Source organism: Vombatus ursinus, unplaced genomic scaffold (assembly GCF_900497805.2).
Source record: "Vombatus ursinus unplaced genomic scaffold, bare-nosed wombat genome assembly UNPS02014784.1, whole genome shotgun sequence".
NCBI classification, from domain to species: Eukaryota; Metazoa; Chordata; class Mammalia; order Diprotodontia; family Vombatidae; genus Vombatus; species Vombatus ursinus.
The window spans coordinates 15,967,443-15,995,219 of NW_020954562.1; the positions used below are offsets into that span (position 1 = coordinate 15,967,443).

General features: G+C 37.9%; 1 protein-coding gene across 1 annotated transcript in view; it reads left to right on the top strand.

Moving 5' to 3' along the window:
• LOC114046495 overlaps positions 1-27,777 on the top strand; it is a 140,995-nt gene that overhangs the window by 4,239 nt on the left and 108,979 nt on the right. Inside the window, exons 2-5 of the mRNA XM_027866820.1 lie at positions 9,167-9,267; positions 12,002-12,071; positions 19,653-19,783; positions 24,804-24,892. Of these exons, the coding sequence (XP_027722621.1) occupies positions 9,167-9,267; positions 12,002-12,071; positions 19,653-19,783; positions 24,804-24,892 (391 nt within the window). The remainder of the gene's footprint in view (positions 1-9,166; positions 9,268-12,001; positions 12,072-19,652; positions 19,784-24,803; positions 24,893-27,777) is intronic.

Consider the following 27,777-nt stretch of genomic DNA (forward strand, 5'->3'; position numbering starts at 1 on the left):
GAGCTCATTCTATGTATTCTATGTATGAATCTTCTGTGATTCTATGTATTTCAATCATTAGCATGGAAAATGCTAGATTAGTGGTCTAGAGATCTAGATTCTACCTCTGACTGCCACCAAAACTAGCTGGTGTCTAAAGTTCTTCCAGATCTAACATTCTGTGTGATTCTAAGAGGAGATGCGGGGTGGGAGTACCAAGAGCAGCTAACAATTTAACTATGGATCAGTTGAGAGCTGAGAGAAGAGACTTAACTGAAATGAGACCTGGAAATGAGGGGAGGGAAACGTCCCTTCTAAATGAGGAGAATTGGGTCCTAAAGAGGGAGATGCGCATGTGCCTAGTGAAGCCACAAGTATTTACTGATGTGCCCACGAAAGAAATCTGAAGGATTGTCCTTGCCTAGTTCATTTGGGCATACCAGTTTGAACTCTTTGAAACCAGTTCGAGGTACCCAGCAGTTTTTTCAGTTGTCTGTGGTTTCCACTCCTTGGCAGCCATTTTCTGTTCTTCCTCAGTCCACAGATTGTTCTCCGTGGAAGAGAAAACAAATAGAAAATAAAATTTTAGTACTTGGCATGCATTGCAAACAGTTCTGTCCTTTCTTCAGTATTGTTCTTGCTTCCTTTTTAGCTTAAAAAAAAGTTTTTTTCATTATCTTTAGCTTTCGCTGGCAAGCTCAAATCCTTCTGGGATTTAGCGTTTATTGGCAATTCTTACAGGACAGCACTACTCTTGTATTCGTCTACACTTGCTTACCTTTATTTCCATCTTCTACACGTGCCTTTTTAAAACCTGAATTTGTCAGAGTTCCTTTTGCATCCACATCAAGTTCTTTGGGCGGGTGTCTTTTATCCTGTTTTGTTGTTGTTCTTGTTCACCATTGCTGTTCAGTCGTGTCTGACTCTTCATGACCCCATTTGGGATTTTCTTGGCAAAGATACTGGAGTGCTTTGCCATTTTCTTATACAGCACATTTTACAGATGAGGAAACTGAGGTAAACAGGGTTAAGTGACTTGCCCAGGGTCATACGACTAGTAAGTGTCTGAGGCTGGATGTGAATTCAGGTACTCCTGACTCTAGGCCTGCTATTCTATCCACTGAGCCACTTAGCTGTCCCCATGTTCAGATCTAGGTGCCACATTTAAGGAAGAACATTGATATGCTAGAAAGTATCGTAAAGATGGAGACCAAGATGGTGAAGGACCTGTTGATCCTGAGTATGCCCCTTACTATTTATGTGACTGCAGGAAAGTCACTCGGTCTCCTGGTTCTCATTTTTTTCACCTGTAAAATGAAGGAATTGGAATAGGCCACCTCTAAGTCCTTTCCAACTGCTAATCAGTAGCCCTCTGGTCATATGACACAGAGCCTTTTCAGGATTCATTCACAACCCACTCATCTTCAGGAAAAAAAAGGCATTCCAGGAAGACCAGAGAGTGATGGAAAGGGGCTCTGAAGGATGTTCCATTTTTTGTTCCCAGGAAGCAGAGGAAGTGTTTTGTTTTGTTTTGTTCTGTTTTGTTTGGAAGGTGATGAGCATGAGTCACGCGGTGTTTGGAATCACAAATAAAATTAATTCATTTGTTTACATCCCTATTTAAAGAGGTAGGGTCCTTTCATGTCTTCAGCTGGCTGCACTGATGGAGCATCATTGGCCTGAGGCAAATGAGGATAAGAGGCCTCAGTGAAGGCCTTAGTTTTATGAAGCAAAAGCCTTTGTACTGTGAAGAAAGGGCAGAAGTAGCGTTTTCATGGAAACCTCCAAATACTTAGGAGTGTAGATTTGGAGCAGGAAGGGACCTAGAAGTCATATAATTCAACTCCTTCGTTTTAGAAGTAAGAAAACTAAAGCCCAGAGAAATAAGGTAACTTGTCCAAGAATACATAGGCAGTAAATAGGCAGGATTTGACCCTAGACCCTATAACTCCAGATGGAATACGGTTTTCATGGCTTGCACTATCTACTCTGAAGATAAATATCATGTCTGCCTTAGGCTTTCTCTAGACAAAACCTTCATCAGATTCTCATGGTGCATGATGGCTTATGGAATTTCCTGCTCAAAAAGCTTTTTCTCCTGAATTCCTCCTTCCTTTCATTTATCTCTAGAATCCTTCTCTCTTGGTTGATAGTGTTTTTCCTTGTCTTCTACCTTACATATCAACCAAAACACCAGCAAACACCTTAAATGAGCTTATGTCACTCTGCTTATGATCCTTAGCAGATTGCTAAACAAAGCTTCTGCGTCCATGTCTGCCATAGTATCTTAAAAATTTTTTTGAAGTTTTATTGATGCGTTTTTTTGCATCATCATAGTTTTCTCCAATATTATTCCCCTCCATTTTTCCTCTCAGAAAGCTGTCTTATTTAACAAATAGCATTTTTAAAGAAAAGAAAAAGAGGAAAAATAACTGATCAATATATTGAAAAAGTCTGAAAATATGTGCAGTATTACACACTTGTGGGCCTCCCACCTCTGCAAAGGGTGTGGGGGGGATGAGAGTGTCTTTCCATTTTTCTTTTTCATGCTTTTACATAATTTTGCAGCACTCACTTTTTAATTTTTAATTTTTTTCTCAATTATGTGTAAACAAAAATTTTTAACATTCAATTTTTAAAATTTTGAGTTCCAAGTTCTCTTCTTCCCCTCTTCACCCCCATCTTGTGAAGGCAAACAGTTAGCTATAGATTACACATATACAGTCATGCAAAACTTTTCCATATTAGCCATGTTGCAAAAGAAAACAGACCCAAAAAAACCCCAAGAATAATGAAGTTTAAAAAATATAGCATTCACTATGGATTTTTAATGGTTATTTTTTTCTATTTACCTTACTATAATTTTTGTGTATGTTGTTTTCTTGTATCTGCTGACTTTACTCTACATCAATTTGTATAAATGGTTATTTTTTTCTATTTACCTTACTATAATTTTTGTATATATTGTTTTCTTGTATCTGCCGACTTTAATCTACATCAGTTTGTATAAATGATTGTTTTTTCTATTTACCTTACTATAGTTTTTGTATATATTGTTTTCTTGGATCTGCTGACTTTACATTAATTTGTGTCTGTGTGTATATATATATATGTATATAATTATATAGAATAGCATATATGTGAGCTCTACTTAGAGGATTATTTATCCTCTGTAACATATTTTAGTATATAAACTGCAAATTATCTTACCAGTAATCTGGTGCTTATACTCATGAATACAAAGATACAATCACTGTAAGAGCTATAAGAAATCTCAAGAGGCCATATGTAATCCAACCTCCTCATTTCATGGATGAGATAATTGAGGTCCAGAGAAAATTAAATGACTTGCCTAAGATCTTACAGATAGTAAGTGTCAAAGACAGTGACCAAGTAGTGTCTTTTTGAAATGATGATTTTTCTTGCCTTTGGTCACATGATTAAACCAATTCAAACAACAAAAATGAGGAAAATTCTTATTAAACTTCATTTTTTAAAAAAAATATTTTTAATATTTTTAAAATATTTTCATTTTTAGGTTTCATTTTTAATGAGGGTACCATTTTGGATGTGGTTAAATTTATACAGTGGCCTGTTAATCTCTTGGTTATTGGTTGAAGATCACACATTAAGAATGCCAACAATTAATTTGTTATTTGTAGAAAATCTAAGAAATATGTCATTCTTGTTGCCCTTTTCTGCCATCTTGGAAGCAGAAAAAGGGCTGCACAAGACTGTTGACATGTCCTGTTTGTATCTCTTGGAGTGTCCAAAAAATTCATCACCAAGTGGTCAAAATTCTAGTGCTATAATTCTAGTGCCTCTGGTTTTCAAAGTCAGTCTGTAACTAGTTCCGTACTTGAATTTTTTCCAAAGCTTATAGTATTTTTGGCATACTCTTCCAGAACCTGGAGTAGGAAGAAGACCTGTCCTTTCAGGGACCACAGTGTGGACATCAAACCTCTGGCACAATTTTCTGGCCCCCATGGCTGGATCTCATGTCTGGTTGCTGGGTACCTCACCTTTCATAGGCACAAATGAAGAATGAAGACTAGTCCTTTACAAGAATAGAGGATCTTTGTTTTCTGTTTGAAATCTTTTCATGGTTGACCAAGACATCACTTGGTCCAAACGCATTTCCCTTAAGTTTAGTTTTGGTGCTATTCATTCAGCTTCAGGACAATTGAAACATTCTGTAGAAGAAAAGATAAAAATCTTTTATAATTTGATACACTTAAAAATACAAGAATATCCTCCTTAACTAGCAGTACAGTTTAAACCTCTTTGTTTTTGAATTGCCTCTGGTAGGGATCAGCACATGGTGAACATTTAAATGATTCATCAGCAACAAAGTTGGCTTTGTTCTGATTTTTCTGATGTTCACTTGTCTCCTCTCTCCTGTTTGCATGCATTTCCTCACTATTCCCATGATCTTTGACAGATCCACTCCTTGTACCCTTCCTGAGTTTGTGGGTCTAAGAGCTAAGGTTCCACTTAGTTGGCACATTTGATTAACCATATCAGCATGAAATCCCAAATTAAAATTGTCCTCTCTTTATATCTCAGATGAAAAGTTTTTGTTCTCAGTGCAGCTTGTGGGATTGCTTTTATTAGAGGCTGGTGGACAAAGTTTACTAATGTGAAATCATAGCTGAGTGCCAGCTGTCCTAACATTCCTAAATCTCCTGGAGAAAGGACCACATATTTATCTACCCATAAAATCCTATGTTTAAATTTAAAACAGGATTTTTCTCCATATATTTTGGTTGTTCGTGATGTTATTTGATAGATAAACCAAGTTATGTTCATGTGTTTTTGTTGGTAGAGTCCCCAGTTGCCGTTGTACTAAATTGAAATTCATGCTGGAAAAAAGAAAATCATGTGAAAATTGTTTCAGTATTAATAGAATACAATGAACTCTGTATTTGATCATCTATTTTTACAGAAAACTTTGATATGTAATGGATATCTAGTTTTTTTAACCTTTGGAATAAATATAAGCAAAACATTTATAATAGGTACTGGATTTTTCTATCATTTTAAAATATATTTAAAGCTAATTAAAATGTTATAGCTTAAGAAATCTAGGTGCTGCTAGGTGGTGCAGTGAATAGAACACCAGCCCTGGAGTCAGGAGGACCTGAGTTCAAATCTGGCCTCAGACCGGACACTTGACACTTACTAGATTTGTGACCCTGTGACCCAATTGCCCCTCCAAAAAATTTAGCCAGTTTACTATCAAAATATATAAAAAACAAATTCAGTATTGCATTAATGATGAGATGAAGGAGAAATTAAGGGGACCTATTTTGAAACTAATCTCATGACAATTTTGCAGGGGGTGGGGTGTAATCTTTTAAAAAAAAAAAGCCTGTTTCAGACTTTGTATTTTGGGAGTTGCTGTTGAATGCATTTTTTTTTATAAATTTTGAGTAGAAGAAAACCAGTTACTTCAGATTGAGAAAAAGAAGCCAAATTGGAAACTTTGTGAGGGATGTTTGTTCTCCCTACCCTCTTACTCCATCAAGTTATTATATTCAACAATTAAGTGTATGGGAAGCAGTATATCTGTAGCTATAGTAGCAATCCACTTTCCAATTGAACTGTTTTACTGCCATCTTCACCATATGTGACTTTGTTCTCCCACCCACATGCTTTTGTATTGGAACATACATGGAACCTGTATACTCCTCACTTCTACCCTCCAAGCCCTGCTCAGGTGCCATCTCCTCCACAGGGCTGGTCCTCCACTTGGTAGCTTAATCTCTGTCATGAAACCACTTTGTCTTCCTTGGTGTATATTGTGCACTTATTTACTTGTGTGTATGTTTTATCCTTAACAATGGCATATGTAACTCCTTGAGGGCAGGGATTATTTTGGGTTTTGTCTTTGTAAACTAAGTGCCTGGCGCAGTAGTAGATGCTTAATAAATCTATTGAATTGAATTGAATGAAACAGTAAGGAAAATACATAGCCCGTGAGTTAGTAATGTATGATATATTGGTACCATAAAATTTGAATTTTTAGAGGCATTGCCTCCTCAGAGAATCTATTTTTATGATCCTGCGAACAGGGAAATTCATAAATATTATACAGACTTGTTATGTCTGGGGTGGGGATGGGATTGAGGTGCCTTCTCCCACTAAAAGGCACCAGCTCTGACGTTGGGTTCAGATCTGTGGGACCCTGGCCTTTAAACAAAGGGGCCAGGCTCTTTTTCTCATTGTCTCTAGATCTTTATGCCCTGCCCCCTGAATCCTAGTAAAAATAATTTAAATTTTAAAAGGCAGCTAGGTGGCTTAGTGGATGAGAGTAATGGACCTGGAGTCAGGAAGACCTGAGGTCAAATCCAGCCTCAGACAGTTCTTAGCTATGTAACCCTGGGCAAGTCACATAATCTCTGTCTGCCTTAGTTTCCTCATCTGTAACATGGAGATAGTAACAGCACTTTGCTGGGTTCTTGCAAGGATTAAATGAAATATTAGTAAAGAGCTTAGAAAACCTTAAAGAGCTATTTGAATGATGATGATAATGATGATGTTTGGTTCATGTCTAGAGTCTCCCCAAAAGGGATTTGAAGCCTTCCCAGAAGGGTTCTCATTATGCATTATTAGATCAGGTTTAAGATAGCTACTTATTTCCTCCAAACAAAAGCTTAGAGTATAGAAGACTCAAAAGTGTAAATTGACAAAGAGTAAAAACATGATAGGTAACCCATAGCTCACATTACATTTTCCCAGAGGGTTGATAATTAAAATGGAATGCTTAGTGGGACTCTTGAGTAGGCACCTGACCTTTGCTCTTGACTACCTACATGTCTCCCTCAAGGCCTGTGTCTTCTGGCAAGCCAAGCCAAGGCTTGAGCTCGTCTTCCTGTCAGAAGTCATCTTTTCCTATAAGAAGCGTTCTTGTAACTGTATTGTAACCTGCAGTACAGCTGGCACCAATTAACAAACCCTAGAACTCCCTGAAACATTTCTCTCGTGCTCGATATTTCGTCATCTGTGCTTAAGGAAAGAAACCCAAAGTAGAAGAGTTACCCAGGGGCCCAAGTCCCATGCTCAGGGTCAGGCTTTTCTAGATGGCACATACTCTAGCTGCCATTTACAAGAAGTTGCCATAGATTTCAGGGTTAGAGGAAAGAGGAAACGCTCTGCCTCTCAGGGGAAGTCCAAGACAGAGCCTCAGAGGCCCTATACACTCTGTAGAGAGAGGAAGAAGGGATCAAAAAATGCTCTAGATCACTATTGATGAAAGAAATGCAAATTAAAACAACTTTGAGGTGCTACCTCATAGCTACCAGATTGGCTAAAGTGACATAAAAGGAAAATGATAAATGTTGGAGGGTTGTGGGAAAACTGGGACATTAATGCACTGCTGGTAGAGTTGTACACTAATCCAACCATTCTGGAGAGCAATTTGGAACGATGCCCAAAATGCTATAAAACTGTGCATACCCTTTGATCTAGCAATACTACTACTAGGTCAGTATTCCAAAGATTTTTTTTAAATGTGTGTGGAACCTGTTTGTACAAAATATTTATAACAGCTCTTTTTTGTGGTGGCTAAGAATTGGAAATTGAGGGAATGCCCATCAATTGGGAATGGCTGAACAAGTTGTGGTAAATGATTGTAATGAAATATTATTATGCTATAAGCAATAACAAGCAGGATGATTTCAGAAAAACCTAGAAAGACTTACATGAACTGATACAAAGTGAAGTAAGCAGAACCAGGAGAATGTTGTACACAGTAACAACAATATTGTATGATGAAGAACTGTGAATGACTTAGCTATTCTCAGCAATACAATCATCCAAGACAATCCCAAAGGATTCATGATGAAAAATGCTATCTGCCTTCAGAGAAAGAACTGATTTTGTCTGAATACAGACTGAAGCATACTATTTTTCTCTTCTTTCATTCCTTCCTTCCTTCCTTCCTTTCTTTTTGTTTGAGGCTTCTTGTACAAAATGACTAATGTTTCAGGAAGGAAGAAGGGGAGGAAGGGAGGGATAGAATTTGGAACTAAAAACTAAAAAAACAACAAATGTTAAAAATTTTTATATGCAATTAAAGATAAAATAAAATATTATTTTTTTTAAAAAGGAAGAAGGGATAAAGAGTGGAAGCTATCTCTCCCTTTAAAATCTACTAAGTGGGCTTCTCTCCCTGCTTAATGGTCAATAAGGAGATTGCTTGGTCATCTCACAGCACGAGTCCTTCCAGTACTGTCAACGTATCCCTGTAGCCGCCAGGTAGCTCTGTTCTGCTGCATTTATGCCCCACAGTGGTGCTGTAGCCAGGGCAAATGGTGGTGGGAGAGGGGAGGAGGAAAGATGGGGGGCAGGAAGCCTCAACTGATCGCCCCAACTGCAATCGCAATAATAGTAAATATCCCTCCCCATTTAGCCTTCTGTTCACTCCCAGAACTACCATTTGCTTGTCATTCCAGCATCTTGATTAAATTTTATTGGCTTAATGCTGGAAAACTACAGTGCTCCAAATACAAAATATCAAAGAGTACAATAACAAAGTCTCATTGTACTGTGTGGTTGACTTGGGAAGTATAAATATTTGAAACTATTCATCCTCAAGTAGCCAACGTTTGTAGTCATATCATATAAATACAATTAAAATCTCAGTGATACATATTTGCAATTTGGATGAAATCTATATTAACTTTGTGCCTGTTGAAATCCTGTACATGCCATAAGGTTCCTATGTAAAGTCTTTTTTTTATCCTTCTCCAGTTGATAATGGAGATAACCGTTCTGTCCACAGACCTCGTACAGAACTTTTGCACCACCTCTCAGCCCTTTTCATGTATCATTTGGCAGTTATTTGTGTATGTGACAAAACCTAATAAAATGGAAGTTCTGTGAGGGCAAAGATTTTGTTTCCTCATTAGCATATAACACAGCTCTCTGCTCTTTGCAAATGCCTAGTAAATAATTTTTAAAAATAATTTAAATCTTAAAAGGTAGCTTGGTGGATCAGTAAACGAGAGGGCTAGACCTGGAGACAGGAAGACATGAGTTCAATCCAGCCTTAGCTGCTTCTTAGCTGTGTGACCCTGTGAATTTTTGTTGATGTATAAATGTTTAAGTTATATTGTGTTAAATTATGTTAATTTATGTTAATCATAAATGTTTTTATAAATTAAACTTCTTCTTCTTCTTTTAGTACCTCAGCTGCTGTATAAGGGAAAGCTGGATTTTTTGGTTTTTGACTATCTCTCAGAGATAACTATGTGTCTGCTAACTACTGCAAAGGCCAAATCATCAGTAAGTTAATTATTACTCTAATTCAGTTCATAACCATCCAAAGTACTGCAAAGGCTGACAAATACGAGAACATTTAAGGCGGAAATGGGAAATACGATCCTTGCTTTAAGACAGGCCAATAATCAGACATCCATATTCGCTTCATATTATGAAGCAGATTAATTAAGGGGTAGTTATTGACTTTACAGGGGAATTCACTAACTGTAGGAATCCTTTCAATAGGAGTCCTAAAGATTATATGATTTACACTATTGATTAGAGAAATGCAAATCAAAATAACTCTGAGGTACCACACACACACCTATTAGACTGGACAACATGACAAAACAGGAAAATGATAAATGTTGGAGAAAATGTGGGAAAATTGGAACACTAATGCATTATTGGTGGAGTTGTGAACCTGATCCAACCATTCTGCAGAGCAATTTGGAACTCTGCCCAAAGGACTGTAAAACTGTGCATACCCTTTGGCCCAGCAACACCACTTCTAGATCTATATCCCAAAGAGATCATAAAAATGGGAAAAGGGCCCACATGTACAAAAAAATTTATAGCATATGGTGGCCAAGAATTGGAAATTGAGGGGATGCCTATCATTTGAGAAATGACTGAACAAGTTGTGTATATAAATGTAATTGAAGAGTATTGTGTTATAAGAAATGATGAGCAGGCAGACTTCAGAAAAACCTGGAAAGACTTATATGAACTGATGCTGAGTGAAGTGAGAAGAATCAGGAGAACATTGTACACAGCAATAGCCAGAATGCACAATGACTAACTTTGATAGACTTAGCTCTTCTCAGCAATGCAAGAATCTAAGACAACTCCAAAAGACTCATGATGGAAAATGCTATCCACATCCAGAGAAAGAACTACAGAGTCTGACTGCAGATCAAAGCATACTATTTGCTTTCTTTTTTGTTGTTTTGTTTTGTTTCTTCTTTCTCATGGTTCCTCCTGTTGTTTCTAATTCTTCTCTACTACGTGACTAATGTGAAAATATGTTTAATATAAATGTATATATAGAGCCTATATCATATTGCATGCCATCTTGGGGAAGGGGGTGGGGAAGAAGAGAGAGAAAATTTAGAACTCAAAATCTTATAGAGGTGAATGTTAAAAACTAAAAATAAATAAATAAATTTTAAAAAAGAAAAAAAAAGATTATATGATCTAAAATCAATTTGTCCAGGAAATTATCTATGACATAAAGTTAAATCAGCATTTTAAATATCTTTGTATCCTATCTTTCATCCTCTTTCATCAGCTTCTATGGATTCAACTACCATCTCTGTACAGAGCTATAGATCCAGTCCTAATCTCTCTTCTGAGTGCTAGTCCTCCATTACCAGGTGTATTCTGGACATCTCAAATTGAATATTCTGTAGGCATCTGTAATTCAACAGTCCGAAAAAGAACTCATTGTCTCTCCAACTCTTCCTCTCTTCCCAACCTTCCTGTTACTGTTGAGTAAATCATTCTCCTCCTAGTCACTCAGGCTTACAACATGGGTGTCATCCTTGACTCCTCACTTGTATTCATCCCATATATCCAATCTAATGTCAAATCTTGTCATTTCTGCCTTCACGTGTCTTATACATCCTTTTCTGTACTTTCTATCCACTTTCTCTCCAGCTATTACCTTAGTACCTCATCAACTCTCATTTGGACTACTATAGTAGCCTTTTAATTGGTTTTCCTAAAGTAATTTTTCTGTATATGTCATTACACACACAAACACACACACACACACATATACATACCCTTGATAAACTTTAAGAGCTCCCTGTAATCACTTGGATCAAATACAAAATCCTGTTTGGCATTTAAAGCCCCTCACAACCTGACACCTTTCTATATTTCCAGCTTCTTACACTTTACTCCCCTCCATGCACTTTACTATTCAGATACCCTGGCCCACTTGTGTTCCTCACTCAGGACACTCTAGCTTCCAACTCCAAGCATCTGCATTGGCTGTCTCCCATGCATGGAATGTTTTCCTTCTTCACCTCTGACTCCTATCTTTCCTGACTCCCTTCAAATCTTAGAACAAGTCTTACCTTCTGCAGGAGAGAGACCTTTTCCAGTCCCCATTCCTGATTCCTCTTCTGGCAATGCCTCCTTTCTGAGCTAACTTTTCCCTTATACTGTATGTATCTTGTATGTACATAGAAATTTACACAAACTTTTCCTCATCAGAATGTGAACTCTGTTTGGAGAGGGAAAGTGTTTTTCCTTTTCTTTATATCCTCTGCACTTAGCACAATGCCAGGCACATAGTAATTGCTTGATAAATGTTCATTGGCTGACCGACTGACTAACTGAATTTATCTGGCTTAAACCTTTATGTTGTTAGCTAAAAGTTAGCCAAGAATCCTAGGGATGGGAGTGGATATAGGATCTTTATTTTTGTCACAGTTTTGGATTTAAGTATTTTAATAGAGATAAGAAACTGAAATATATTTAATTTTTGTTTTGGCAATTATCCTTATTTTCCAGGTGATTTCTTCTTCCAAGTTGACTTGATTTTCTGAAATATATTAGCAATAACAGATACTTAAGTTGATTCACATACACAGTTTGTAAGTAGTTGATTTCTGACAGTGCTTTTTATTTCATATTTAAAGCAGCCTTACAAATTAGCTTAAAGGGGTCAATCTATTGTTTGTATTTGTATAACAAGTCTTCATATAAGACAATTCTTAAGTAAGTAATCTATCCTTTCATATTTTAGGACTTGGGTTATGTTCCTGATTTTGTGCAGACTGCAATGGCTCCATATATTAAAGATATTCATAAAAAAGGTAATCCAAAAGTCCTTATTGTGTTAAGCATTTTAATGTCATTTCAAGTATTAATTGGAAGTTAGACATATATGTATATACATGTAAATATACTTAATGAAAGTGTTTCTTTTCCTTTTAATACTATAAAATGTTTCTAACAGCTTTTGGACCCTAAGTAAATATTGATGATGATAGTGATGATGATGATGATGACTGCCTGAACAAGAATTGTGGCTTTTAATTCCTTTGAGGTTTTTGCATGTTTCTTGTCACCTGCTATGGTAGGCCCTAGGGGTAACCTACAGGTTAAGGTAACTTCCCCTTAGCTCCTCCTACACACATGTAAGAGCAGACATCATGATGTGTTCATAGTTGAAAGGTAGATATTATAATTATGACATCCTAGGAAACTTTCTGTTGGCAAAGTAGTGTATAGTTGTAAGAAATTCCATTTTCATTTCAAGGTTCTATAGCTTTTATCATAAGGGAGGGTTCTATTGGATAGGTTTATGGGTGTATCCTGGCAGTAGCATTGGAAAGGGACAATAATATTTCAAAAAACAACAATAAATATATGAATTAAACATTTTCAAAAGTTTTACCATCTTACCCTTAGCTGAAAGTAAATTTCATCACTTAATCTCTAAAGGCTTATTGTTAGTAGTATAGATGTAGCAAGCATATTCAGACTTTGCACGAATAGTGTTGTATATACAAAAAGTCTGCCAACTCACAGCATTGTATCCAAATCAATATAATTGTGAAACCACTGCCTCTTGGGAGGAAAGGGCTGACATTGTGAGGAGGGGAAACCTCCCTAGGGAAAGAGAGCATGATTTGAGTCTTGATCCAAGAGAGTAAACAGGATGCCATGCTAGACAAAGTCAGAAGTCACAGGATAACCAGAGATTCCACAGAAGGTTAAAAAGAAGCTTATGGCAGGGATTCCAAGGCTTGAGAGTCAGCATAGAGGAGGTGGGGGAGAATAGACTAAGAAGGAGAAAACTGGACTGGTCTGATTAAGGTGATGGTCTGTCTCTAACACCTTTCTTTTACAAGGCAGTGTTCTTTTAGGTTAGAAGGATGTCCTCTCCTCATTCTACCATGTCACTATCACAATAGAGCTGGGTAGGTAACATTGTCTTTCAGAATGCCTCTCCAGGACTTAAGGCTAAGGCTTGATAGAATAGTATTGACTCAGTAGTGCATATTGTATGCTGGTGCCCGGTCCTCTCCTTGGACCTACAACCCTATCAGCTTATAAGGTATGGCAGTTAAGTCCATTGCCTCTCTGAATCTAGAATCTCTTGGTTTAGCTATTTTTCTTGCTTGGTTGTGATTAATAGGTGTTGGGCCATAATTCTTTGGGTACAGTTAAAGGTTGGCACGAGGCCTAACAACAAGGACTTATAGAACATAGCGCCTAGATAGGGAGGAAAATAATCATAGCTGGTAAAGAAGAATGAATGACCTGACTTCTTTTTACCTTACCAGTCTTCCTTACACTTGACTCCCCTCCATACATGCAAAAATCTAGCTATACTGGCCTACTTTCAGTGCCTTGAACATGACAGATCCTCTGTCTCTTGTCTCTGTGCTTTTGTATTTGCTTTCCACACGCCTGGAATAATATTCTATCCCTGCCCTTCTGCCTTCTAGTTTCCCTCACTTTCTTCAACACTCAGCTCAAATTCTACCTTCTCCTGGAGGACTTTACTGGTCAGCCCAGATGCCAGTGCCTTGCCCTCTTAGATTGCCTTCCATTTTCTCTATATGTGTCTCCTGTGAGCCTAGTTATTTACATGCTGTTTTCCTCATTAGAATACAAGTTCTTCGGGGTCTATTTTTGACTCTCTTTGTATTCTCAGAGTTTAGCATAGTGCCAGCACTTAATAAATGTTTGTTGACCGACTGACTGAATAAATAAAAGCATTTATTAATTAAGCCATGAAACTGACAATATGAGTGTTGGGGGTGGGGAATCTGCTGGTTTCTGGGAAGGGATTTTTATATGAAAGATAGTCAGACCTGGTCCTCTGCACAATCTCACTTAGTGGTCTTATTAGTTCCCATGGGTTTAATTATCATCTCTATATTTAGATGATTCTAAGACGTGTTTAATCAGCTCTAATCTCTTTCCTGAAATCTAGTCTTGCATCAACAGCTGCCTGTTGGATATCTTGAACTGTATGGCCAGTAGACATCTAAACTCACCATTTCTACAGCTGAGCTCATTATCTTTCCTCCCGCAAAGCCTCCTCTTCCAAACTCCCTTATTGCTTATGAGAGTACCATATCCTCGAAATTACTCAAGCTCACAACCCCTGTGCAGTCATCATCTCCTCACTCACTCACAGTCACCCTACATATCTAATCTATTGCGTGGTCTTGCTTCTATCTACATAACGTCTCTCATATACATATCACATCTCCACTCACATGCCACCACTCTGGTGCAGGCCCTCATCACCTCATGCCAAGACTATTGAAATAGCCTTCTGGTTGGCTTATCTGTCTCAGGTGTCTCCCAACTTCAGTCCATCCTCTGCCCAGCTGTCAAACTAATCTTCCTAAAGCAGCATATCTCACACACACACACACACACACACACACACACACACACGCACACACACACACACACAAAACTCAAAAAAACAATAGTGGCTCCCTATTGCCTCCAGGATTAAATGCAAAATCTTTAGGTTGTCTTTTGTTGTTGTTGATCAGTAAATTTTTATTTATTTTCTTTTTAATTTGTAAAATAACACAAGCATTTCCATAACATAGAATAAAAAAAGATGATTGCACATGAAACCACAGATCTATTTATACAATTTATTATTCCTTTTAAGTACATAATAAAGTTATCATGTAAATTTACCTTTTTTTCCTTTTTTTCTTCCCTCATCCCCCTCACCCTATAGATGACTTAGACTATTAGACACAAACGTGGGTGAGTGTGTGTGTGTGTGTGTGTACAAATCATGCTATCCATACTCCTATTTATTATCAGTTCTTTCTCTGATGCAGATAGAGTCTTCCTTCCTAGTTCCTTTGAGTTAATTTGGATATTTATAACATGGTCTCTTCCTACCTTTCCAATCTTCTTGTGCTTTGCTCTCTTCCACTTGCTCTATGACACAGTACCACTGGCCTCTTCTCTCTTCTTCAAACATATCACTGCCTCTGTATCTTCTCACTAGACATCCTACATAATTGCAATGTTCTCCTTCCTCATCTCTGCCTCTAGGCATCCTCATCTTCCTTCAAGATTTACATCAAATCTCACCTTCTGTTCCCACTGCTAGTCCCACATGCACTTTAAATATATATAAATTGTTTTATGTGATTGTTGGCTTGTTCTCTCACCATTACGATGTGAACTCCTTGAGGGCAGGGAGCATATTTTTGCCTTTCTTTGCATCCCCAGCTCTTAGTACAATCCTTGGCCCACAGCAGGCTTAATAAATGTTTGTTGATTGACTGGCTTATATGGGTTTCCCGTTTCAGTTTAAGAAACATTTATTAAGTGCCTTACTATGTTCAAGGCATATACCAGGACTAGGTTCTAAGGATACCAAATCAAAATCAAAATGGTTTTTGCCCTCAAGGATGGGGAAAAGGGGTCTGGGAAATTAGATACAACATCTAAAGTATATGGAGAATAAAGAGATCAGAGAGAAAGAGAACACAAATCTGGATATCAAGGCGTAGGGGTGGGGAGAACTAGGTAAGAGGTGGTATTTAAGCTGTCCTTTGAAGGAAGAATTCTGAGGAGTATGTAGAGGTGAGGAAGACATTCCACCAGCTGGGACCCATCTGCTCAAAGATATAGAGTCAAGATATGAAATCACCCCAATGAAATTATGGTGATTGGCTTCCTTTTTATATACCTCTGGTGATAGCAGAGGGTGCATAGCCGCCAAGTGGATGTTCCCAAAGCATTTGTTCTACCATGTCATTCCCCTATTTGGGAAGCTTCCTTTAGGATAAAATATAAACTCTTCTGTTTGGTTTTTAAAACTCCTTACAATCTGGCTCCAATCTATCTTTCCAGGCTTACTGCACTTTATTTCATTCATTTTACTGTACATTGCAGTCAAATTGACTGATTTGCAGTTCCGTCTATAGTTTAGGCTCTGGACTCACTGTCTTAATTCCACTCAGACTAGCAGGATAGGTCCCCAGAACTTGGATAACTAACTTACTCAAGGTTGTAGGGGTAAATTTGAGGAACTGGAGAAGTTCTCCAATACTATCTCTCACAATCCCCCATTGGTGTGTTCCCCAGATATCAGTTGGTAATGAACATTTCACCAATATTTAATCAATTCACATCAATTAACTTTTACAAAAGGATGTTTACCAAGAAAGTATAGCAAGAATCAAGTATAAAAATCTCTCAAAATGGGAGCACACTCTCCTGTATCACCTCAGTCTTTGGGAATATTGAACTACAAAGCATTCTCCCAACCAAATTTAATTATAAATGCGGCATAACCAATGGATGATGAGTTGCCCCATTGCTTGTAGGACATGATGTCTTGGCCTCTGGGTTGGGCCTAAATCAAGGAGGTGCTCCTCAGGGCTGTATTCTTACTGGAATGGATTGGTTTGGTTACCAGTAGACAATTCTGGACTCTAGCTTTGGATTTCTGATGATTCTTCTGATCTTTTAAACCTCACAAGAACATAACAGGAAAGAAGAAATGCAACAGAGACAGAAGAAACAGCAGATTCTTAGAGGCAAGGTAGAAAGAGAGATCCTAGAGCTCCTAGAAATTTCATCTGTTCATATCTTTTTATGCACACTCAGTTCTGGCTCAGCAATCTGTTAAAATTTTTTTCATCACCACACAATAAGTCAGCAGGAAACAGGTAATACCAGTACATGCTCTGAATCAGAGAAGGAAAAGCCCTTAGACTTTACATCTCTGGAAAGCTCACCATGTCTTCGTGTGAATTGGCAGCATGCAGAGGATACTGTTTGTCTTCAAGGACTGGGCCGTCATTGGTCTGTCTCTCCATCTACCCACAAACAACATTTCCTTTCATGTTTGCATGACTTCGCACAGGCCATACTCAATGCCTGGAATGTATTCCCTCCTCACTTCCACTTAATGGAATCCCTAGCTTCCTTTAAATCTCAGCTTCAATGTTGCCTCCTACAGGAAACTTTCTTGATGTTCCCCAGTTGCTAGTTCCCTTTCCCACCCACCCCCCATTGAAATTTCATTATTGAAATTTACAATTACTTTGTATACTTTTTATTTAATTATCAATGTTTCTGTTGTTTCTTCACATAGAATGTAAACTCCTTGGGGGCAGGTAATGTTTAATTTTGTCTTTTCATCCCTAAAACCTAACCAATGCCCAGCACACAGTAGGAACTTAATAAATGCTTATTGAATTGAATCACTGAATATTTAATGTAAAGAGTTTACCTTCCAATTGACTAGTTCTTTTTTTATTTTAGCAGCGTTGCTTTTGTTCATGCAAAACCTTGTAAATATTATGCAGTTGAATGATCTTGTAATCTCTTATCAATTCCTTTATTCCCTTATGTGGTTAAGAATTTTACCCTGAGGCATAGTTGTGAAATATAGAAGTGAAAGATTGAGAGCCAGGAAGGATTTATGTCATTGAAACATATAGAAGCTAGAAAAAGAGACTGAGATTGAAAGTTGAAGAATGGCGGGAGAGGAAGAAATAGGAAAGGTGAAAAAAACAAGTTGCAAGAGCAGTCAGCCGAGAAGTCTTTGGCTGCCAGTTTGTGATTAGCTGAATGAAGATTACAGTTCCAGCTATTTCTCTTAAGCATCACCTAAAGCTTTAAGAGAAGTAAATCTTCTCAGAAGTGAATTTGCTCCCTCTTGTTTGAGAGGGCAAAGCAAAAAGAGGAAAGACAGGTATTAGTGATGTTTTGTTGCATAAGAAGAGCTGACTAGGCTGGTTTTGCCTTTCCAGAGAGTCCCAGCTGTTCATTGGGAGCTCTGTTCGGATTGAACATCTCCATATCCTGTGGTGATTATAAGTTGAAAGAATTTGTAAATGCTCATCGTAAATGTAAAAAGATTTGCCCACCTGGAAGATGGTGAGGACCAACAGACAAGTCATTAGCTGAGAATCCATTGGATTCAAATATGTTCCTGAATGGACTGATGGCATAAGTGCTTGAATTCCAGAGTTTTTTACTACTCTGAGCATATGGGTTTTCCTCCTGCGTGTGCTTCCCTCCCAGGTTCTTGTGTGTGCCTACTCTCTTCCATAGATTTTGAGTTTGTTGATAGGAGAGTATGATCCAGGTTTATGTGTGTATTGTGCTACATCTTATTATTCATGAACTTCTTTTAATATACATATATTTATTTTTACTTATTACTAAGTGGATGGTTCATGTTTAATATCTGTGTCATAGTTGTAAATGGTTGGTTTGTATAAATAGAAAAACATTGGCGTGGGCTTGAAAGCTAAAATGATGAGTAAGGGAAATGTATTTATTTCCCTTCAAAAAGGTCACCCCTAGCACCCTGAGACAATTGTAGTGTACGTGTGGGGTGGTGATCTATCTGGGAACCCAGACCTAAGAGGAAATTATAGTGAGTGAGCTGACTAGAAAGTAAGTAGGAATCTACATGCCCAGGGTTTGTGGGTGAAGTCTCTACATAATATGGGTGAAGATGAAAACTATGAATTTCAGCTTTATGTCAGAAAAAAATTCGGTGGAAGCTCATCCTTATTGGAAGATTTCAGTCAAAGGCTAGAGGTCACACTTATCAGATATTGTTGTAGGGAGTATTCTCTTAAGATTACAGTGGTTGGGCTTTAAGGTTGCTGAAACTAATCCTGAAATTCTGTGATTCTGTGAAGGTGTATAAGAGGCAGATTTTGCCTTGACAAAAAGAAAAGGTTCCTAAGAAGTCAAACTGGCCAAAAGTGGAGTAGGTCACCTTGGAAAGTGTCGGACTCCACATCACCATAGAAATTCAGGAAGAGGCTTCATTGCCTCTTCCATGCATTGTTGGAGAGAGGGCTACTGTACAGGTTCAGTTGGAACCTGATGACTTCTAAGTCCCTTCCAGCTTAGATTTTGTGATTTTCCGAATTCATTTCAGTGAAGAGTCCTTATTTAAAAAATATCACTTTTCACCACTAGGAGGAACTATTCTATGCCTTTAAAAAATAGTCATGAGGGGAAAAAAAATTTAATTTTTTTATTTTCCCAGGAAATTAGAATTTCTAAAAGGTGCTGACAAAGTGTTAAATGTTCCTTATGTTTTTTTTTTTACTTTTCTCCTTTTTTGTGGTTAATAATTTCCTAGTTGTAGGAGCTAGTTTTTCCTTGTTTTTCCTTGAAGTATCTTTTAGACCATCAATCAACAAGTAATTATTGAGGTCCTTATATGTGCCTTGCACTGAGGCAGTCACTGTGATCTCTGAACAACGTGTAAACTATCTCAGGCCACAGGAAGCTAATCAGCTGACATAGACACATGAAGCCACTGGTGGACAATATAGCAAAAATTATGTGGGGGAGAAAACTCATCAGCCACCATGTAATAACAGTTAAATAAAGGAATTCTTGGTTTTCTTTTATAGGCATTCGTGTTATCAGTAATGCTGGTGGGACCAATCCTCATGCTTGTGCTAAGGCTCTTCACAGGGTGGCAAAGGAGGCTAACGTGGATTTGAAAATAGCAGTTGTCACTGGGGATGACATAATGGGCAAGGTAGGAGAATTTATGAAATATGCATATACACAAGAAACGTGTGGGAGTTATGGCACAAAGAAGTTCAACTTATTTTGGTTTATACTGGAGGCCGAGAAATGCAGTGGGAACAAATCCTGGATTTAGATACAGAGGGAGGAGGCTCAAAACTGGGCTCTGACATTTACTACCATGTGATCTTGGGCATGTCATTGATCTGGTGGATATGATGCTGGACTTGGGGTTGGGAGGACCTGGATTCAGATTCCTCTATCAGGCTGCTGTTGTTGTTGTTCAACCTTCATTCTCAAAGAGAAACAATGACATCACAAGGATGATGATTTGTTCATGACTTGGATTTAAGTGAGGCAGAGCTGCACAAAGTCACCAGCCTCACTCTCTCTCTCTCTCTCTCTCTGTGTCCTCCGGAGACATTTGGTCCAGTACCAAGATACAGATCAGGATGCCTGGAAATGGCCCCATATGCAGGGGGAGGCCTTGGCCTTTTTAAGCTACATTCTTTCCCAGGTCTCAGTTTGTCTGAGGTAGCGCCCATTCAGTGATTAAGGTTAGTTAAAAAATGAGGCAAAGAATGGTCTCTTTTACCTGGTTAAAAAAAAAAAAATCAATCTGGGAGGGAAAGACCCTCAGGGTTTCTGGTCAAAATGAAAACAATTGCTGTTTACACTCACTCTGAGCCATCAGAATTCAAACTATGACCAAGTGAGGCTTGGGCTGGGCCCCATTGATGGCCAATCAAGGAGACTCAGAGAGATTTTGACTTAAGGCATGGTCCATAAAAAAGAAATCTATCCCGTAGATCCCAAGACATCTTTTTAAGTTTCAGTGATCAAAAAAATCATATTCCTTTGGGCCTTACTTTCTGTGTCTTCAGCCTCCTCATCTATTAAATGAGGGATGGGGGGAGGGTTGGTCTCAGTCTATGATCCTATGTACCTCTCTGAGATTTTATTTCCTTTTCTATAAAATATATAGGGTACCTGACATGACTTCTAAGTTATTTCTATTTCTAAATGTGTGTTCCTTGAGTGGAATTATTGGTGTTTAAAAACATTCTGAAGACTGAAATCCAAAAAGTTGCTAAACTTTTTTTTATTCAATTATTTTTCTGTTAAATTCTCCTATTGCTTTAAAAGTTTATAAAAAATACTTATAGACCTTAAGGGACTATATAAATATGAGTCATTGTTATTGTACTACTACTACTACTACTACTACAATGGCAGTAACTCATATTTATATAGTCTTTTAAGGTCTACAAGTGTTTTTTTCCCTTATAAATTTTTGAGACAATAGTGCAAATATTATAATCTCCATTTGACAAATGAGGAACTGAGCAACAAAAAGGACAAGTGACTTGTCTACGATCACACAATTAAGAGTGTTATCTGAGAATTAGAAGATCTGGGATTGAGTCCCCTGAGCTAGATGTATTAATTATGCATTTATACCCAGTGCTAGATAAAAATTTTTTTAACAATATCACCATTATTCAACAGCAGATTTAAATGTATTTGCAACAGAATACCACATGTGATCAAACATTTTTTTCTTTTCCTGATGAAGGCATTTTTTATCATCATCATCATCATCATCATTAATAGGGAATTAATATGGCAAGATTTGCAAAGCACTTTACTTGTATTATCTCATTTGATCCCCACAACAACTCTGGGAGTAGGTACTATTATAACCTCTATTTTAGAGATGAGGAAACAGAGGCAAGCAGAGATTTAAGTGACATGCCCACTAGGAAGTGTCTGAGGTCAAATTTGAACCATGTCTTCCTAATTCCAGGGCTGTATCCACTGTACCACCTAGCTACTTCAAATCTTCAATTTTCCTCATTCAGAGGAAGAATGTTTAAAAGGATTTAATTCTATTCCTATTCTTCCTTGAATATGGAGCTGAATCTGTGTTTTTGTGACGAGACAAGGAGGTCACAACATATCTCTCTACTGTCTGCCTTGTTAATCCTGTTATCATTTTTAGTGCCAGTGATTCTCTATAGTGCAAGAAGAAAATAAATTCATGAATTTGCCTCTTATTTATACTTTAGTTGAATTACTTTAATGAAGAGGTGTTTTCATTGTTTTCACTGAATTTAGCTTCCGGGAATGAAATTCAAGACCTGTGGAATTTCAAACTTGGAAAATGCAAATAGTAATTAAAACTAATTGTCAATGGTCAATAATGATCCATAATCATCATAAATATTTGGATAAACAACCAGTTAGCTTATTTACTTGACTTGTTGAACTAGAAACAGAGATGATTCAAAAATAACCTAATTCTTTTCTCAGCTAGAACTTTAAGCATCATTTACAGAGATAAAATTATGACTCTTTTAGGTCTTCTGAAGAAACTTTATACTCTTTGATGTCTTTCCTAGATTTGTTTTTTTGTTTCCAATGGAATTGGTCTTTGGGATTGATTATATGTGCAGATGCACCAGCAGTCGTTCTATAGCTAGTTTGTTTTCTCTTAGGCAAAAATAAAACCCTAAATGAACAACTCCCAAAGAACAGACTTGGGGGTAGGGAAGTCTCCAACATACTATTTGAAGACAGCTCAATGAACTTGGGAGTTAGGAAATCTGGGTGTAAATCTTCAGTCAAGCAATTACTAGCTGTGTGATCATGGGCAAACTTAACCTTTCTCACCCTTACTTTCCCTATATCTAAAGTAGGAATGCGGGCAGCTAGGTGGCGCAGTGCATAGAGCAGCAGCCCTGGATTCAGGAGGACCTGAGTTCAAATGTGACCTCAGACACATAACATTTACTAACTGTGTGACCCTGGGCAAGTCACTTAACCCCATTGCCTAGCCATAAAATAAAAAAATAAAAAAATAAAGTAGGGATAGTAATATTTCAGTCTAGTCGTTTTACTGCTCCTGCGGCAGAACCCTCTCCCCCATTCCCCACCATGCCTTTGCAGCAGCTGTCTCCTCTGCCTAAGATGTTCTCCCCCTTTACCTCACTAGGTGGCATAGTGGGTAGAGAGAGCACTCACTGAATGTGCTGTCAGAAGACCTGAGTTCAAACAAATCCTGGATTTAGATCCAGAGGTTAGAGGTTCAAATTCTGGCTCTTTCATTTACTGCATGTGTGATCTTGGGCAAGTCACTTACCCTCTGTCAGCCTCAGTTTCCTCATCTGTAAACCAAGGATAATATTAGCATCTACCTTCCAGGGTTGTTGTGAAAGTGTTGGAGCCCTCTTTAAATGCTAGTTATTATAATTAGAAATCTTAGTGTCTTTCAAAATTCAGCTTAAGCACCACTTTCTCTGTGAAATCTTTCTGGGTTTCCTCAGATCTGCTACTGTCTTCCTCCCATTACCATATAGAGAGAGACTAAATCTATCAGTCTTTCTGCTGTACCACATTCCCAGCATGCATCACAGTGCCTGGTACACAGTAGAAAGGTGCTTCTTAATTGATTGATATCAGATGGACTGAAACTATCCACCTCACAAGGTGACTATAAGGGAAGTTCTTTATGACCCGTAAAGCGCTGTGTAGCTGTAAACTTAGGGGCAGCTAGGTGGTGCAGTAGATAGAACACTGGACGTGGAACCAGGAAGACTCATCTTTCTGAGTTCAAATCTGGCCTCAGACACTTACCAGCTGTGTGACCCTGGGCAAGTCGCTTAGCCCTGTTTGCCTCAGTTTCCTCATCTGTAAAATGAGCTGGAGAAGGAAATGGCAAACCACTCCATTGTCTTTGCCAAGAAAACCCCAAATGGGGTCACAGAGAATCAGCAATGGTGAACTTGTATTATTCTTATTGAAACATATTAATTAATAGTCATAAACTAGGTGTTGGTGTGTAGTGATCATTAAAAACAACTGATATTTTTATAGTGCTTTAAGGTTTATAAATTAATTTGCATACATCGTTTCATTTGATGCTCTCAACAACCCATGGAGGTAACTGCTATTATGTTCACCTTATAGATAAGGAAAGAGAAGTTTAGAGGGGACTTGTCCAGGACCATACATCAACTATGTCGATGTAGCAGGAATCAAGGCCAGGCTTTCCCAACCCTAATTCCAGTGCTTTCTCTACTATGCCATATTGCCTTTGGTGGACAGTGGGCTGGCTGGCCAGGGATCAGGAAGATCTGGGTCCAGGTCTTTCCTCTGTGGCATACTAGCTGTGTTGCCATAGACATTTCACTTAATTCTTGATGCCTTGGATAACTTTAAACCCAAGTTACAGATTGTTGAACTACCTCTTGGAAAAGGAATATCCACATCAGAATTTCCCTAAGCCAATAAAATCTTGAGACTAGACCAGGAGTGGGGAACCTGCAGCCTCAAGGCCACATGTGGCCCTCTAGGTCCTCAAGTGCATCCCTTTGACTGAATCCAAACTTCACAGAACAAAATTTTGTCAAAGGGTCGCATTTGAGGACCTAGAGGGCCACGCGTGGCCTTGAGGCTGCAGGTTCCCCACCCCTGGGCTAGACCGAAAAAAAAAAAAGACTTTATTAAAATACCTTCATAATGCTAGATTGGATTGAATACTAAATGATTTAGGCCTTACGGATAAGAGACAGCATGGTCCAGTGGAAAGGACACTAGTTCTGGGTTTCAAGGACCAGGGTTCAAGTCCTACCTTTGATACTTGCTACCTGTGCAACTTTGGCCTTGTCACTTAGGCTGACTCACTTTCTTTATCTGTAAAATGAAAGACTTATCTAGGTAAACTCTGAGGTCCCTTCCAGATTTGTGATCCTAAAAAACTGGTTATATGGGAATTTATTGTTACCATATCAACAAAGGAAATGAAGAACATATTCTTGACCAGAATACACAAATAAATGTGTTCTAGTGAACCTGATGATATGATAGAAAAAAATTGAATTGGATTCTACCTACATCTTATAATTTGTATTACTATTGTAATACAATATGTGCCAATAACCAAGTCATCTTTTTATGGAGTTTGATTGTCATTAATACCTTTGTAAATAGATTTTGTGAAACATTCATATATTTGAATTTCTTAACAGAAAGATAACCTAAAAGGATCAGGGATTACAGATATTGAGAATGGAAAGCCATTTCCTGACACCATTCAAAGTATGAATGTATACCTTGGGTGAGTTTTTTCTTTCCCTCTTGTATTTCTTCTTTTGGCAGTCAGTGGTCTGCAGTAAAGTGAAGCTTTGCCTTACAGGTTTGGTTTGGTTTTAAGAGGAAGAGGGCATAAGTAGAAGAAATATCTGTACTAGGCTCAATTCTCAATCTCCTACTCATCTTACATACTCTCTCTTAGAGGGATCTTGCATTCTCATGGCTTCAATTCTCCTTGTCTGACTTCCAGATCTATACCTTCAGCTTTGATCTCTCCATCTTTCTATTGGGTCTCACCTCCACATGGTTTTCATTATTTCAACTTAACAGGTCTAAAAATGAACTCCTCATTTTTTTTCATACCTAGTTGCTCTTCCAAACTCTGTTGTTCGTGGTACCCTCCACCAATCTACTTCAGATTCATCCCAGACTCTTTTTCTCTCTCATTCCATTATGCCACCAAGTAATTTAAATTTAACAAGCATTTAGTGTAATTTGTGATCCTAAAAATCTGGCTATATAGGAATTTATTGTTTCCATATCAACTCCCCCATCTCTCCACCTCTGTGCCTTTGCATAGACTGCACTGTATCCCTCCTCACCTCTGCCTTTTGGAATCTGTAGCTTCCTTTAAGACCCAATTTAAGTACTGCCATCTACACAAGACTAATTCCCCAAGTCGTTAGTGCCCCTCTCCACAAATTGCTTTGTAATTATTTTGGTTTTTCATATCTTGTATGTGTTATTTTCCCTTGACAGAGTGAATGGAAGCTCCTGGAGGGCATGCACTATTTGGTTTTACCTGTGTGTCCCCAGCTCTTAGCACAGTATTTAATAAATCCTCATTGAATTATGGGCATTACTATGATAGATATATGGGGATACACCGATAACTATGACAAAGACCCTATTCTCAAGGGGCTTATAATTTACTTGGAGGGAGACCTTGTACACAAATGATAAAAGGGAAAGTATGATAAGTACAAAGAAGAGGTCCAGGGAAAGTGTGACAAGAACTGTAAGAAAGGAGAAAGAAATGACTTTCAGTTAGGTGAGATGATGGGGCAGGGTTTCATGGAGGAGGGGGGCACTCAAGTTTGGACAGCTAGTCCTTTCTTTGTCAGAACTGTAATGTTTCTTGAATTTGTCTCTTCCCTTTTATCCCCATTACTACTATTCTCCTAAGCAAGCCTTCTCACACAGACCATTGCATGTTTCCATATATCCAGTTTCTTTCCACTACAATCCATCCATCCCATGAAATGGGATCATGGCTGAAAAGTTCCCCACTGAGTGGAAAACTTTACAGTGATAAACCTCTCCCTATTTAAGTAGGAGAGTTGTTGGATAGCAGATGCAACCTTTCACTAGGACTGTATTTGAAATTTCACATAAGCTATCAGAATTTACTAAAATAGCCTTCCATGCCATGGCAAGAATCAGAATATGACTCTTGTGCATCCTTTTTGCTCAAAGGTATCCCATAATCTATAGCAAAGTTCTTGGTGTGGGGCCCATTAACTTTTTAAAAATAATACTTTATTTTTCATCAATTACATATAAATACAATTTTTAACATTTTTTAAAATTTTGAGTTCCAAATTCTATCTTCCCTGCCTTCTCTTCCCCCCTCCCCCTATATCATTCTGATACAGGTTATACATGTGCAAATATGTGAAACATATTTTCATATCGGTCATTTTGTGGGAAAAACTCAAACCAAAAAAAACGAAAGAAAGAAAGCAAAAAATAGTATGCTTTGGTCTGCATTCAGACTCCATCAGTTCTTTCTCTAGGGATGGATAGCATTTTTCATCAGGCGTCCTTTGAAATTGCCTTGGATCATTGTATTGCTGAGAACAGCTAAATAATTCACAGTTGATCAACATACAATATTGCACAATGTGTACAATGTTCTCCTGGTTCTGCTCACTTCACTTTGCATCAGTTGTAAATCTTTCAAAGTTTTTCTGAAATCATCCTGGTCATCATTTCTTATAGTACAAAATAATATTCCATTACAATCATATACTACAACTTGTTCATATGTTTCCTCAATTGATGGACATCCCCTCAAATCCAATTCTTGATGGGGCCCATTAACTTTAAAAAAAAATTGATAACTGTATTTCAAAATTTCCTTTGCAATCTTATGTATTTTATTTTAAGCATTTTAAAACCTCATTCTGTGAAGGTATCCATTAGGCTTTACCAGACTGACAGAGGGGTAATACAAAAATTTAAAAGCTTCTAGTCTACAGGATCAAGTCCACACTTCTTAGACTTACATCATTCATAGCCCTCCACAGTCTAGCCCTAATCTCTTCCATCTCCTTCTACTTTCCTTATCTCCAGCTAAAGTCACCTACTTCTTGTTTCTCAAACGTCCTATTTGCATTCCCACCTCAGAAAGTTTTGCTTACCCTATTCCTTTTGCCTGAAATGTCAGTGATGTTCATCTGCTCTTCTCTCTTATGTAAGTCTTCCCCTTCTTTCTAGGTTCAACATAAGCTTCATCTCTGGTGGGAGGGCTTCTTTAGCTTCTGGCCCTTGGTGATGAAGCCCTCCTTTTAGCCCTTGTAAGCATTTATTATCTGCCACATTTGTGTACCCCTTAGCATATACTATCTTTCATTTTTTCTTTTTATCTATATTTCCTAATTCCCTAACTAGATTATGAGCTCCTTGAAAGCAGGGACCATGTGTCTTTGTAACTGGTAAGTACCCCATATGTTCAATGTATGCTTGCTGATGCTGATAATGATATATTTAGCTCTGGAATGGCCTCGTTTGGGATGCAGTGCCTCACATATAATAAGAGCTTAATAAATGCTTGTTTTTGCTTAACTTTTTTTTTTCTTTTTTTCACAAGGGCTCAATGTGTAGGGATGAATGCTGGGAAATAACTGG